This window comes from Myxocyprinus asiaticus, chromosome 6, assembly GCF_019703515.2.
Source record: "Myxocyprinus asiaticus isolate MX2 ecotype Aquarium Trade chromosome 6, UBuf_Myxa_2, whole genome shotgun sequence".
In the NCBI taxonomy this organism is placed as follows: Eukaryota; Metazoa; Chordata; class Actinopteri; order Cypriniformes; family Catostomidae; genus Myxocyprinus; species Myxocyprinus asiaticus.
Window position 1 is genome coordinate 38,705,794 of NC_059349.1, and position 16,573 is coordinate 38,722,366.

General features: G+C 39.5%; 1 protein-coding gene across 3 annotated transcripts in view; it reads right to left on the reverse strand.

Annotated features, from left to right (window-relative positions):
- Positions 1 to 585: 585 nt before the first annotated feature.
- The window catches only part of LOC127441988 (hippocampus abundant transcript 1 protein-like), a 28,079-nt gene continuing 12,091 nt past the window's right edge, over positions 586 to 16,573 (reverse strand). For 2 of the 3 annotated variants that reach the window (XM_051699606.1, XM_051699605.1), the window contains exons 3-12: positions 14,734 to 14,796; positions 12,555 to 12,682; positions 11,877 to 11,991; positions 10,734 to 10,952; positions 9,400 to 9,513; positions 7,489 to 7,560; positions 7,201 to 7,313; positions 6,120 to 6,217; positions 5,365 to 5,531; positions 586 to 2,935 (exon numbers count right to left, since the gene is read on the reverse strand). In XM_051699606.1, the coding sequence (XP_051555566.1) occupies positions 2,723 to 2,935; positions 5,365 to 5,531; positions 6,120 to 6,217; positions 7,201 to 7,313; positions 7,489 to 7,560; positions 9,400 to 9,513; positions 10,734 to 10,952; positions 11,877 to 11,991; positions 12,555 to 12,682; positions 14,734 to 14,796 (1,302 nt within the window). In that variant the 3' untranslated portion in view covers positions 586 to 2,722. Of the gene's footprint in view, positions 3,062 to 5,364; positions 5,532 to 6,119; positions 6,218 to 7,200; positions 7,314 to 7,488; positions 7,561 to 9,399; positions 9,514 to 10,733; positions 10,953 to 11,876; positions 11,992 to 12,554; positions 12,683 to 14,733; positions 14,797 to 16,573 lie in introns of all 3 variants that reach the window. The other variant, XM_051699607.1, reaches the window with a different exon arrangement.

Consider the following 16,573-nt stretch of genomic DNA (forward strand, 5'->3'; position numbering starts at 1 on the left):
ACATTTTGAAGCTCCAAAAAGCAGATAAAAGCAGCATAAATGTAATCCATATGACTCCAGTGGTTAAATCCATGTATTTAGAAGCGTATTTTTTTTTTACTACAAATTCTCCTCCCTGCCCAGTAGGTGGCGATATGCAAAGAATGTGAATCACCAAAAACCAATCAAAAGAATAATGTGAACATGAAAGTGGACATTTATGGTAAAAAAGCACTTAAATATTGATCTTTTTCTCACCCACACCTATCATATCGCTTCTGAATATATAGATTTAACCACTGGAGTCGTATGGATTACTTTTATGCTGACTTTGTCCTTTTGGAGCTTCAACATTTTAGTCACCATTCACTTGCACTGCATGGACCTTCAGAGCTGAAATATTCTTCTAAAAATCTTAGTTTAAGTTCAGCAGAAGAAAAAGTCATACATATCTGGGATGGCATTAGGGTGAGTAAATGAAGAGATAATTTTTATTTTTGGATGAACTATCCCTTTAAAAGAGAATCTTTTTCAATATAAGCAGACAACATTACAAACAAGCCATCACCAAATTATATAATGATTTTTGAGAGGAAAAACACAAAATGACTTCAATATCAATAAACTTTTAATAAATAGTTTCTCATTAGTTTCTAATATTTACAGCCGGTTTACTATTCACATATACTGGTTCTATTCTTTTAGAGCACATTTTAGGCACAAATTAATTGGCTTTTTTTTCTTCGCAAGTTAGTGGCTAGTGAGAGTCAGAACATTTATGCATATACAAAACAGGATCATAACCATTCTCTCCATTCCTCACTAGGATATATTACAAAAAAACTCCATTAAAGTTTGGCCATATGGATCAATGTAGAGAAGTGTTAAGGAACATGAAGGAAAACCATTTCAGTCCATTTTAAATAACATTTACATTGTTTGCAATGTTGCAAGGGAACATAAATAGTCCAAAAAGTTAGTTTAAAAACAAATTATTTTGACTAAGCCTGTGGATTCTCTAGAAGACCCTTGTGGATTGCAGTTTAAAAAAGAAAAACAAGAGAGAAACACACAAACAAATAAAAACACACAGAAATAAAAGTCATAGGTATGGCACCTAAAAAAAAAAAAAAAATCTAAATCAACTGTGATCTGAATGCACTTGAGGCTTTACACAGGAAAATCAAACAGTCATGTTTAGATCTGATAAAGTATTAAACGTTTTTTTCCTCAAAGCGTACCGCAAACAGAAACCAGCCACAAAATTAAGGGGTCTAAAATTACAACGACATACTTGAAAATGCTTGGATCTAACTGAAATACCACATTTAGAATCTAGTATAATACCACAGAACTTGTAACCTTGTAATCCTAAAATAGCAGCATGTGTGATATTAATTCACTGAATCTAGTGACACTCATCCAATCACATTTTAGCTATTCCACTTACATCAGTGCTTGCGTTAATATGAAAACTAGGTATGACTTGATGACTGTCTGTAAGCTTGTAATGAGAACAGAACCCTGCTAGCCTGTTGTAACGTGGCAGTGCTGACTTTCACAGGGAGGGCTTAAGGTGAGGCGGACGATAAACCAGAACTTAATATTCACAGGCTCCAACAGGAGCAATACAATTACTTACGCTTCTCAAAGCGTGGACTTCATTTGGGAATAGTAATAGCAATAAAAAGTCACTTAGAGGCAACTTTTACTTCCTCCACATAAAACTTGGCCACCTCACATATGCCATATGAAATGATTTCATTTGATGTAAAAGAACAAGAATGATAGGTTAAAGGAGTATGATACAACAGCAATGATTTTGTTTAATGATAATTTCGACGACCCTCTTTCTTCGTTACATTTCCTTTAAGGGATATTTCACCCAAAAATGAACTCTTAATTTACTCAACCTAATGTCATTCTAAACCATGACTTTCTTCCATCATTATACAATGAAAGTGAATGGTGAACAAGGACAGGACAGCTTGGACCCTCTGATAGCCAACTCTTTCTGTATTCCACACTAGAAAGTCAAATGTGTTTGGATAGACATGAGGGTGACTAAACGATAACAGAATTTTTGGATGAACTATCCCTTTAAGGGTGCAGTTTGAGGCACTCCACAGCTGTGAAAAGAAAACACACTCTCTCTAGAAGCGTCTCTTTCACTCTTATTAATTACAAAACAAGATCAACCAGTAGAAAGTAGCACATCAAAAGTTAGTCTGTAACATGTCACAACAGACAAGTTCCCTACTGTTTCAGTTACCAGGTTTCTTTGGACAAGGAACATTTACATTGAAATTCTGAAAGAGAAAACACACACACACACACACACACACACACACACACACAAAGTTAAAATGAGGAAAACCTTCAAGTCCTTTTCAGCACAGAGCTGTGTCAGCTTGCATTTCCCTCACTTGTGCAAGGCAAAATGTCCTTAGCTTCACTTCCTGTTCCACAAGGCAAAGGGCAGCTCCCTGTTGGCCCAGTCCCACACGTGTAATATGTGCACCAGTCCCCCACGTACCCACAGCCCATCTACAGGTACCATGTTCTGTAGCATCTGGAAAGCAGCCAACCTGGCAGGCCTTCTCCAAGCTGTGGGGTAACAAGAAGGGGGTGGTGACATCATCCCTAAGACTCTGCAAAAGGTGCACTGCTCATGTGCACCTGGGAGGTGGGGTGGTGAGTGTGAGGGGGTTTGGGGTCTATGCCCACCCCCTCGTCAGTGAGGTTATACGCTGCTATCCTCTAGCAGAGGCTCCTTGCCCTCGCAGGGGCCACCCTGTGAACTGTGTAAGTGGCTCTGCACACCGTTGTTGTGCTTCTTGTAGCTGCCGGGCCGCAGGTTGAGGGCGTTGTGCTCTGGGATGAAGAGAGCAACCAGCAGGGAGAGCAACACCGAGCATGCTCCAAACAGGAAGGGAGGGCCAGGTATGATGGAACTCTGATAGCACACAGAGAGACAGAGGAAAAAGATACAAATAGATTTTTGGGTGTATGCATGAGTACGAGTAAGAATTCAAAGGTGTTTTATAACAGTCGTTCCCAACCGGGAGCAGGCATGCAGGTTCTAGGGGGTACACAAAAACAACTGGATTTAGCTTTGTTCAACCTATAAAAAATAAATAAATAATGACTTAAAATAAAATAATACAGATTAGGGCTGGGTAAAACTTTGGTTTGATTCATTCCATTTAGTGACGAGATTCATGTCACTGATAATGTCTCTTTAAATACCCCTTTTCTGTTCTTTACAGTCAGTTATTGAAAAACAACAAAAATAAATTTTTTATTATAATAAAGAAGCCGTGTGAATCCTATGTGCTCAGCCAAAACAAAATGCTGGACTGCTGGTAGTCTTAAAGATAAAGTAACGACTTAACACTTGTTATAAAGGGACCCACTTTTAATTTTTTTTCCTCCCCTTTTCTCACCAACTTGGAATGCCCAATTCCCTAAAAAAAAAAAAAAAAAAAAAAACTTAAAAATGACGATTTAAAGAACTTTACAGCTCAAATAATACTTGAGTTTTAACAGAAGAATTAATGTAAGTGCTTTTATAAAATTATAAGCTTCAAACGTCTGCTTTTAAACCCACCAAAAATTGGCCCCATTCACTTCCATTGTAAGTGCCTCACTGTAACCTCGAGGGAAGAGTTGAAATTAATTTTTTGAAGTAATCAACCTTATGCCAGAAATGCTGTCAACTGAGCTTAATTGTACTGAACCTGGAATATTCCTTTAATTACATCTGTACATTTCAATCCAGCTCTAAATCTTTGTGCTAGTTATCTGACACCTGGCTAAGTGATTGTTTCATAAGTGTATATGTGGGCGGAGCGGGAATAAAGTGCGTTCATCGCTGGAGAGAAATCTCTCTCTCTCTCTCTGGAGCGGGAATAAAGCACGTTCAGCGCGGCACGCTTTATTCCCACTCCACGCGTGTTGCCTCTCTCTCCATTATAAACATGAGGCGCTGCATGAAGCCTAATTTACTGTACGTACAAGTTCCAGGTGTGGTTACTTTAACATCAAAATCATTTACATCATAAATGTTAATGTGCCGCCTTTAGAATATAAAGTTTTTTCCCCATCTAAATTTAAATGTATTAATCCACATTCTAGGAGCCTTTCATTATAAACAAACAGATCTGTGTTCACATTTTTTGGAAAATTAGGCTTTCCTTGCCATCCATGATGACATCTATTTATACTTATGCAAACAGTATTTTAATGTTTTGTAAATTGTTTGTTGTTAATAGATTTTCCACTTTAAAAGAAAATATAAAAATGGTCAATTCAGACTTTTACGTTTTTATAAATGTTCTCTCAGGGGATATCTCTGAACCCACATACAGTGTTTTTTATCTGTCAATAGGCCTCCTGTGTCCCATACATACATGTATATATAAATATTTAAACACAAAAACTGTGCTGCTGTCATTCAGCTTCAAAATGAACTGTTGATCTTATCTTTTAATATTCACATCCATGTGCCCTTGACTGAAGTCTTGATGAAATAATTGAATCTTTTGGTAAAAAAGATCTCTCAGACCCCACTACTTTGGCTGTCTCTGGGCCCCCCAATGTCCTTATCCCTGCCCAATTTTGAAGAGACTATTTTGACTGTTTAGGAATATATATATATATATATATATTAGTTTTTTTTTTTTTTTGTTTTTTTTTTTTACAAAGTACTATTGCTGCCTACGTGGCAAGTTATAAAACACGATTTAAAAAAAGATACATCATTTCATAGCCATATAACAACTGACACCATGTATTACTATCCAGACCTTTGCTGGGAAGGAAATGTAGAGACTGGACCTCTTGGAAGTTTAATTAAGTACGCCTGCCCTAATCTAAACCCTAACCCCACCCGTAGCTCAACCTCAGCTGCAGCAAATGTGAATCTTGTGAGAATTTTGCAGAACAACATGTAGTTAAACAATAAGTACATTGTATTGTATGTATTTTAATGTAAGTACATAGTAGTTGAAGACAACTAATATAAAGTGGGACTGCTTTACATTAAAACTTGTAAATAGTACAAATTATGCATGTAAACAATTAATTATAGTTAGGCCTATATGTTTAAGTTACTATTATAATTACTAATTAACAGTCTGTTCTAATAGTTTCACAGCTCATATGGCCCAGTATTGTTTTTGTAGATGAATAAACATCATAACTTCATCTTTGAATTTTTTTGTACATCATGGATATTACACTATTACTGATAACATAAAATAACATTTAGCCAGTTGTGCAGTCCACCAATAATGTTTAGAGTGACCAGCAGTAGGATTCCCACTAGTGACCACAATACAGAGAGTGGCGGCATGAATCGGGCAGAGTGAAGAGATCACTCACCTCATCTGTGGGGTTGGCCATGTTGGGTTTGGCACCCTTCTCTGTGCTCTCAGCAGGATCCATTTCACTGAGCTCAACATGAAACAGGTAGAAGACAAAACCATAGAGTGCTGGACCCAGGCCATTACATAGTCCTCGGATACCTGTGATCATCCCCTGCACCACACCTGAGAGAAAGAGAGAGAGGTGAGATGAAATTAGACCCATTACAGAGTATATATTCTTGCCATTCATTAAGTGAACAGGTAACTTTTTGGTAAGCTTTTCACCAAAGGACTTAATTATTGATCCGTTTTTCAACCACACCTATCATATCACTTCTGAAGACATGTATTTAACCAGTGAAGTCATATGGATTACTTTTATGCTGCCCTTTTAAGTTCTGGTCACCATTCACTTGCATTGTATGGACCTACAGAGCTGAGATATACTTCTAAAAATCTTACTTGTGTTCTGCAGAAGAAATAAAGTCATACACATCTGGGATGGCATGAGGGTGAGTAAATGAGAAAATTTTGGGGTGAACTATTTACTTAACGAATATTGTGGTCCGTCTTTTCAATACAATGGCAGTGGATAGTGCCTCATTTTAAAGCTTAAAAAAAGGATTCAGAAGCATCATAAAAGTAGTCCATGCAACTTGTGCATTACATTCCAAGGCATATGGTTTTGGCAAGATACAACCCTTACACCACCTTCAAGAAATAAAGGACAGTGTTATCAATGAGTGGCTGTGCTGTGGTTGCATTTCTCACCCTGTTGGTCAGGGTCAGCGTTGCGGGACACAATGGCACTGATCGCTGGGAAGGTGATGCTGGACATGGCAGCCACAGCTCCAGCAGCCCACATCATCCTTAAAGACAGAGAAACCATTAAAACTCACACACATGTTGCCTTGTCTATGGAAAGGCTCTGTTTGACTCAAGTCTTGAGTCAACAAGTGTTTTTAATGGATTCAGGGTTGTTTGGCAGCTTTTGTTTTTTGTGATGTTAATATCTCTTTGGCATCATGTGTCATCACCCTCATTCAGGCAAGAGGTTACAGGAAAATAACTGATACACTGTTACTGACTGAACCCAAAGCCTCCATTTTTAATCACAGTAAACAAAATGTAAAACTGCTGTTCAATCTCAGCACTGGTTTGCATACATGTGTAACTGATGCAATAGCTTCGGGAACATACACTGATCCAAAATACACATGGCAGAGGTCATGTTTGCGTGCCTTTATGAGTTCTAGCCAAGAGGCATTAGATAACTTAATGCATGCAATTGCATGAACAAGTTACACAAGCAGGATATAACAGCTTATATTTTGGTGACATCCATTCATTTCCTTGCTTTACTCCCCTTTTCCTTAAGTATGTTTCAACACATCTACTATACAACCACAAAAGCAGTCAATGATGAGCTTTAAGGGATATTTCAACCAAAAATGAAACATTCCATCATTTATTGACTCTCACGACATTTAAAACCAATGTCTTTCTTCCTTCTAAGTGACACAAAATGAAATGATCTGCAGAATATTAACCTCAGTCACCATACACTTATGTTAAGGAAAAAAATCATGGTGACAGAGTCTAAACCATTCATGGAGGAAACAAAGTTATACAGGCCTTGAAAAACATGAGGGAGAATAAATGACAGAATATAATTTTTCAGTGAATTATCCTTTCATAACACAAGCTAAAAACATTGCAATACACTACAGTAAGCATTGAACTCAAGTAAAAGTTCAATGATCCAAATAACAACAAACAGTAAACTGGGATTTGTAATCAAGAGTTTGCTGCCCTCTATTGAGTTTCCAGTCAATGTGTTGCTATAACTCACCAGGGCTGGGAACCAAAGCCATACCAGGCCAGCTGTAGGATCTGAAAGCCGAGGCCTAACAAGATAGTGTTCTTATTTCCAATGGAACGCATCAGGATTCCCAGGACAACCGTCTGCATGGAGAGATGAACCATTAGTCTACAAATCTTCATGTGTGTCTATTTAAAACGTTACGTCTAGCGCAATCACACAGTGGGCTGATTAGTACAAACAAATGCACGCTGTGCTACTCAAAGTCAGGCAGTACAAACTTACAATGAAAGGGATAAGCCAGGCCTGAAAACAAACCTGAGCCAAGATGGAGAGGATTCCCACCACTGCAATGAAGGCAGCAACTGTTTCTGATGTAAATCCTATGACCTGGCAAAACAAATGAGTAGTTTAAAGTGTGAAACTAAAAATGTCCTGTAAATGTCTACCTGGGAAAACAAGGACACCCAGGCAGATAAGGTGAACAAATCAGAGTACATATTGCTGCTTCTAGGGCATTAACCAGCATCAACAATAAGCGTTTTTACTGTCCCTAGTTCCTCCTCCTCCTATCTAGTGACACAGTTTGAAGTTTTTTGTGTGATTTACCAATACATTTTATAACACAGACAATGGAATATTAACCTAGTCTGTATGTCTAGTAACATGCAACATGCATATTTTATCACTAGTTAAGCTGCATCATTTCTGGTGGGCAAAGATAAATTTTGATGCATATTTTATTCAAAAATAGCAAGAGCTTTCTCAAAATTGCAAGCTCTAATCTGATTGGATGGTTTAAAGGTGAAGTATGTAATTTCTGCGCTACAAGTGGCACCAAATGGAATTACAAAAATAGTGTTTTCCAACAACCTTTGCCAACATCCCTTCGATTCATCACTCCCTTCGCACTTTCTGATTCCCAATGAACAAATATGCCATAGTTAAAAGGTGATAAACGTTTAACGTCGTAATGAACAAGACCACTATATCATATACACACCGGACAAAGCATGGCAGAGGAATCAGGTTGTCCAGTAACATCTCTGGATTGAACTGGGTGTGCGATGGTTCTTCTGGTAACTAGTAAGCTTAACGACAGTGCCGTTCCTGACCATTTTGGTGCCCTAGGCAAGATCGCTGTTGTTAATGGGGGAGGTGGCGGTGTATTAGCTACCTACATGACGATTTCGTTATTGGCGCTCCTGTTTGCCAAAGCGATCTTATCACTGGTGGTGTGTTTGTGTGTGTATCCTCCACCTTGTAAATGCAACGCCAATGTTCACTCTGGTTTTACTCCTATCTGTGTCTTTCAGCAAGTCTTCAAATTTTGGCTTTAACATCTGTAGGCAAAGCTAAATTTATTTACCTCTGTACATGTCTGCCATGATTGATCACGTAGCTACGCTCCAAACACGCTATAGATTGAGCTAGAATGGGATATGTGGAGCTGAATGGGCCGCTCAAAATATTAACATCTTTTCATAGTGCCAGGAAGGCTCAGTGTTTATACTTTTGGGGATGGTAAACCCACTAATGGCTTACTTAGGGTTGTCAATGAACAAACTGGGATAGTAGAACGTATTTTGACATTGAAAAAGTGTGGAAAGCCGTCCATGCCGGAACCAGCGTTGCCCCTGGCAATGATAATGACACACACCTGTTCATGCTGTAACCTATATTAGGTCAGCGTAATTTCCAGTTATTTTCAATATGATAGTAGAAAAAAAAGCCCGACATGAACTACATGTTTCTAAGAACTCAAATAATCAGATTCAGGTAAATCCGACCAGTTGTATTTTGATCATGTGCCTCACAAAACCATACGATGCTATGCTTTGAAAAGCAGTAAAACTGCTTTCCAAAAGACTAAGACTGCTGTGCTTAAATTTAACAGCAGAAGATGTGTGCGTGAAAGTCATATAACTATCTCAAGCAGAGCCATGTGTATTTCTAACTGTTTACTAGAAGGGTGAGGAAACAGATCCTATTTTATGTCAAGAATGACTCAGGTATACATGACTCACTTTGGGATATATGCTTAAGCTACAGCAAGGTTTTTGTGTTTGCATAAACATCAAGTCACCGTATTTTCATGCTACCTACAGCGAGTAGCAGCAACCTCAGAGATATATCATGCCATTTCAGTAAACTGAGTTCAAGTTTGTCAATTTGTCTGGTGTTTTAGTATGTCTATATGCTGTGTCGATTTGTAGGCAGGCACTGTACCTGTCTAAGATAAAGGAAGAAACTGGAATACTGTCCAGCCTCAGGCAGGTAGGACAGGAAGACTGTGATGCAGATCAGGAGGACCGTGGAGTCCTGACCTACCTTACGCAAAGACTGTGTGTATGAAAGAGAGACAGAGAAAGCGTGAGACATGACACAGAGAGAAAAGGGAAGAAACAGAATGGGCAGCAGTATAGCAAAACAATTATTCATTTAATAAGTGACATCTAACTTTTATTTTTCTAATTCCTACTGTCCAGCTTACTGTTTTCCATTTCTGCAAAAAAAAATTTGTTATACACAATGACCAACTATCAAACTTAGGCCACATCCATACGAATATGTTTTTGTATGAAAATGCATCTTTTTCTCTACGTTTTGGCCTTCCATCCACACAGAGTTTTTGACAGCAAAAACTGAGCTTTTTGAAAACACTCAAGTGGATCAATTTGAAAACGCATCTTCATATTGCAGTGTGGACAGGGAAACGGAGATATCTGAAAACATTGACGCATTTGTAGTCATGTGACGCAGTCATGTGATCCATTCAACACAATACAAATCAAGATGGTGGCCAATCAGGGTTCCCACACTTTAAGGCACAATTTTCCAGGACATTTTATGTGCCCAATGGGTGTAATATTTATAAAATAAAATACACGAGAGATCATTATGTATATTGTGGTTATTGGATGGTTATTTTTTCAAGAATTTTGCTATACGCCACGGCATCCATGCACAACTCACCACGCACCCCACCGAGAGTGAGAACCACACATTATAGCGACCACGAGGAGGTTACCCCATGTGACTCTACCCTCCCTAGCAACCGGGCCAATTTGGTTGCTTAGGAGACCTGGCTGGAGTCATGCATATTGCCCACTGTACAAGCCTCTGGAGGCAGTTTTATGATCACTTTGATTGCATTGTTAAAGATAAATGTTACTTTGTACAACCTTCACATTGCATTCTTTCAAAGGCGACAGGAAGTTTACTCAGAATTGCTGTCTGGCAACAAAACACGTGGACAATTGAAATTCAGACTTTACACGGAATGGTAATTTTTTTGCATGCGCAGTAAGGGGATTTAAGCATTTTCAAACATTTTTGTGTGTGGACGAGCACCTTTTGGAAAACACTTGAAAACAGCAGTTAGGATGAAGAGCATTACAAAAATGAAAATGCAATTTTCAAATGTATCCAGATTAATGTGGAAGTAGCCTTAAGGTGCACTCTGCAGTTTTTTTCTCTCTTAAAAGTAAGGGTTAGTGTCATGAGACCCCCAATCAGATTCCATCAACATCATCATAAGACAATGGGTGTTAGTGACTGACTGCAAAGGGATCGGCCTGCTCCCAGGAAATGGGGGCTCCCCAGGAGGCCGGTCTCATCTTCTCAGGCAGGGACTCGGGAACTGCCACCAGGATAAAACAGATGTCCAGCAGGGCTATGGCTGTGGCCAGGATCACCACCAAAGTATCTCCATACGCCACAGACAGGTATGCACCAATCGCTGGGCTCGTCACCAGACTGGCTGCAAAAGTGGCCGACACCTTTGGGAGAGAACCGAGGTTAAGGGCTGTTCACACTGAATGAATGAGTGTCCATCCTCAGTCTTTTTCAATTGTTTATCTAAGTAAACATGCGGTAGATGGATGTCTGACTGTTTTGCTGCGTCTAGCTGTTGTAACTGCAGCATCGCACGCAGGAGCGACATGTTTGTAAGATGCTAAGAACGCATTTGGTCTATGTGGCCCCACTGGCATCATTACAAGTCTTTATTTATCTATCCCCTTTTTCTCCCAATTGGAATGCCCAATTCCCACTACTTAGTAGGTCCTTGTGGTGGCATGATTACGCACCTCAATCCAGGTGGCGGAGGACAAGTCTCAGTTGCCTCCGCGTCTGAGACAGTCAATCCACGCATCTTATCACGTGGCTCACTGTGCATGACACCGGAGACTCACAGCATGTGGAGGCTCATGCTACTCTCCGTGATCCACGCACAATTTACCACGCGCCCCATTGAGAGTGAGAACCCCTAATCACGACCACGAAGAGGATACCCCATGTGATTCTACCCTCCCTTGCAACCGGGCCAATTTGGTTGCTTAGGAGACCTGGCTGGAGTCACTCAGCATGCCCTGGATTTGAACTCGCAAGTCCAGGGGTGGTAGTCAGAGTCAGTTCTCGCTGAGCTACCCAGGCCCGGCATCATTACAAGTCTTAATTTCTGTAGCAGTCTTGTAATGAATCATTCAGCTGTGTTGACCACATGGGAAAACATGACAAATTTGTCAATGCATTTAACACCCTAATTTCATATTTGCAGGGTCAAAAAGGAAACCGCAAGTGGTTGTCAAAATGACAGGAAACCAGTCTCCACTGACACGTTCAAAAAGTGCAACTACTTTTACAGTAGCTGTGAAGTAGGTTACAGCACAAACGGATGTCATGAGTCATGTTCCTGTGCTCACCAGGCCATACGCTGTGCTCCTTTCATGCTCCTGGGTAATATCGGCCACATATGCAAAGATCACGGAGAATGTGACCGCAAAGACGCCGGACATGGAGATCACTGCAAAGTACCACCTGCAGGATAAGAGAGATGGATGAGATCACCAACCCGAAAAAAAGGGAAAGATCACTAGAAGTTTATGGAAGTTAATTATAACAGGGTTAGACGGCACAGCTGGCTTATAGAGTTAAATGAGAGTCATTAGAAAATGTTATAGAAGCATTCCCATTTGCTCTAACAGCACAAGAAAATAAAAATCCACTATTACGTTTCCATGACTTTTCTTAAGAGGTAAAAAAAAAGTGAGAACTGGATAACGACACTCAAAAAGTGAGGAAGGTGCCAAATTAACTGTCATTCTCTAAACAGCTGTATTAGAAACTCCACTGCAGTATACACACACATTAAATGATCCTGCTAAATTAAAGCGGAAATGTCATCAAATATCAGTCCATTGCATATTCATGTTCTTAGATGCTTTCTTACCAAAATGACTTAAAATCAAGTGCAAAATTCACATTAATGTACGGCTTTTTATTTTAATTTTTTTTTTATTTTAAATGTGAGGCAAATGTGTGATGTAGAGTAGGTGCATCACTGCATCTGGTCTCCATTTGTCTTCATGCAGGAAACTAACCATGGGCTGATCTTCATGAGAGGGATGGGAGCGCAGGTGAAGAATACTGTGAGGAGCAGAAAAGACTTCCGGCCCCACACATCTGACAGAGCACCGATTAATGGAGCACTCAGGAAAGACAGCAGGCCCTGGAACATAGAGAAAGGAGGAAAAGGGAGTGAATAAAGAGACAAAAGATGGTTAATCTCTTCAACTCTGCAGACCCGCTGGCAGGTCCAAAAGGGGGGCGCTATGTCGCAGAAAAAGTTTACGCTCAAAATGTTCAAGTCTCTGAATACCAAAGTCATATGTGGCATTGCTGAAAAAATTTAATCTGAACTTTTCATAGATAACCATCACTTCTGCATTTATGTTACATAAAATAACAAAATAAGGCCTGAAAACATTTGCGTCGCAAATCAGTGTCACCTATGTGTTAGAAATATTAATTATGATTAAAGTCTTTCAAATAGCACTTAGACAAATATCAAACGAAAGCTTTAATTCTCAGGAATGCGACTGTACAGTTTATTTTGTTGCCCTAATACCGCAGTTTAAAAGATGTTCAAAAGAATCAGAAAGTGAAATATGATTTCTTTATCAAATACAAACATCTCTTATGCGCTGATCACTGCTGCTGTATTTTATATCTAGTTTTCTTAAAAATGAGCCATTTTTACTTGTCTGCGAGCTTGCTTGTGTGAATAATTCAATGTTATATCTTAGATGTCCAGATCAAATAAGTCACCCATAAGGAATAGCATGCCAAACAAATAATTGGAAATATACATTATCGAATATTGATAATAAAATGTTATATATCATTGCAAAGGAGAGGATCTCAGTTTTCTAATGACACCTAGATAAAGCAATGGGGGTGGTGCATGAACTGAAAATTAGACTGAATGTCTATGGATGAGCATATCTGTGAGAGCTAAAATGCATTAGAGCGCCACCTACATTTCAGACTGGCATTTTGTGATGGAAGGTGACAGAGGAAATTTTTTTTCTAGTACTTGCTGCCATCTAGTGCAGGAGTACTCAATAGGCGGACTCCGGTACTGATCCGGACCAAAGGAAAATTTAATCCGGACCTAGCTCTGAATCTTTGCACTAGTTATCTGAGACCTGGCTAAGTGATTGTGTAAGTATACGTGTATACACGCGGAGCAGAATAAATAGCATTCAGTGCTAGAGAGAAATATTTCTCTGTTGATCTCTCTCATCAACAAGGCATTTCAGTCCACAGAACTGCCATAAATTCTAGAGACTGTTGTGCATGAAAATCACAGGAGATCAGCAAGTACAGAAATACTCACAGGTCAATATGGCACCAACAATCATGCCACAGTCCAAATCACTGAGATCAAATATTTTCCCCATTCTGATGGTTGATGTGAACATTAACTGAAGCTCCCGACCAATATCTGAATGATTTTATGCACTGCTGCCACATAATTGGCCGATTATATAAATCGCATGGATGATTGTTGGTGCCATATGGGCTGGTTTGAGTATTTCTGTAACTGCTGATCTCCTGGGATTTTCACACAACAGTCTCTAGAATTTACTCCGAATGGTGCCAAAAAAAAAAAAAACATCCAGTTTTCAAACAGTGAGTGGCAGTCCTGTGGACGAAAATGCCTTGTTGATGAGAGAGGTCATAGAATGGCCAGACCGGTATGTACTGACAAAGTCTACGGTAACTCATAACTGCTCTGTACAACTGTGGTGAGAAGAATAGCATCTCAGAATGCTATTCTGAGATGCGGGTTGGCACTGTTTTGGCGGCATGAGGGGGACCTACACAATATTAGGCAGGTTGTTTTAATATTGTGGGTGATCGGTGTGTATGTGTGTGTGTGTATATAGGTTCTGAAAAAAAAATTACATCAATTTTTGGCAATTGGACCACAGTATGTGGGAATGGTGAATTTGAGTGAAAAATTGCATGCGGCAGCCCAAAAATGCCCCAGAGTTGAAGAGGTTAATGCCCATGCAGTAGTATGGGACTAATAATCAGGCCTGGTTCAAATGGTACATTCTGTACCACGGTCATGTGATTTAGTGGCATCACTGTGTGACCAGAGTTTATCATGAATAAACATGGCAACCGTACAATCACAGTCTTATCTCTTCTCACATCAGAAAGGGAGGGAAAGAGAGAGACTAACTGAAAGGGCAAGAATCATTGTCTTACCTTGACACCATGAATAAGCCCATTCATCAGGAATGTGTGCTGGGGAAATGTCTGATGTAACACCTGAGACAAATCACATTAACCATAAATGTATGCAGTAAACAAATCATCTACTGGGTACAGTACAACCATAGACACTGGTTAATGTTTCACTAGTTTTATTCTGACAGTGCTCATCAAAAGAAGCCTCCATAAATACATGCTACTGGCTGAAACATGGTACTATAATGCATTTTTACATTAAAAATTAATTAAAGGGGTGGAAAAATGTCTGCATTGTACAATGAAATTATCTACCCATCATAATTTATATCCGATAATCCCATAATCCAGTACACAGCAAGACTATATGCAAATGTTATCCATTGACATTTAACATCTGTATTCTGTCCGAGAGGCGGACTGCTTCGCATTTTCAGGCTGTGCTAAGAATCAGCATTGCTACTCAAAGTCAGGTGCATGCCTTTAACTGAAGCAATGATTTCCACAGCTGGGTTAATCATGAAATGTACTGTAAACAATAGAGGCAATGTTTTACACAAGTGTAAGAGTGAACGAGATCTGTTGTCCTGTTGACTGGGGAAAAAAGTCGACTGACCTCAATTCAAACTCAAATACAGCTGAAGTCAGAAGTTTACATGCACCTTAGCCAAATAAATTTAAACTCAGTTTTTCACAAGTCCTGACATTTTATCGTAGAAAACATTCGCTGTCTTAGGTCAGTTAGGATCACTACTTTACTATTATCCTGACATTTCACATTTTTAAAATAGAGAGAATGATTTATTTCAGCTTTTATTTCTTTCATCACATTCCAAGTGGGTAAGAAGTTTACATACACTTTGTTAGTATTTGGTAGCATTGCCTTTAAATTGTTTAACATGGGTCAAACTTTTTGGGTAGCCTTCCACAAGCTTCTCACAATAAGTTGCTTGAATTTTGGCCCATTCCTTCAAACAGAACTGGTGTAACAGAGTCAGGTTTGTAGGCCTCCTTGCTTGCACAAGCTTTTTCAGTTCTGCCCACAAATTTTCTATCGGATTGAGGGCAGGGCTTTGTGATGGCCACTCCAATACCTCGACTTTGTTGTCCTTTAGCCAATTTGCTACAACTTTGGAGGTATGCTTGGGGTCATTGTCCATTTGGATGACCCACTTGCGACTAAGCTTTAACTTCCTAGCTGATGTCTTGAGATGATGCTTCAATATATCCACATAATCCTTATGATGCCATCTATTTTGTGAAGTGCACCAGTCCCTCCTGCAGCAAAGCACCCCCACAACATGATGCTGCCACCCCCATCCTTCATGGTTAGGATGGTGTGCTTTGGCTTGCAAGCCTCACCCTTTTTCCTCAAAACATAACGATGGTCATTATGGCCAAACAGTTACATTTTTGTTTCATCAGACCAGAGGACATTTCTCCAAAAAGTAAGATCTTTGTCCCCATGTGCACTTGCAATCTGTAGTCTGTCTTTTTTTATGGCGGTTTTGGAGCAGTGGCTTCTTCCTTGCTGAGCAGCCTTTCAGGTTATATCGATACAGGACTTGTTTTAATGTTGATATAAATACTAGTCTATCTGTTTCCTCTAGCATCTTCACAAAGTCCTTTGCTGTTGTTCTGAGATTGATTTACACTTTTTGCACCAAACTACGCTCATCTCTAGGAGACAGAATGCGTCTACTTCCCGAGAAGTATGATGGCTGTGTGGTCCCATGGTGTTTATACTTGCGTACTATTGTTTGTACAGATGATCGTGGTACCTTCAGGTGTTTGGAAATCGCTCCCAAGGATAATCCAGACTTGTGGAGGTCCACAGTTTTTTTGTTCTGAGGTCTTT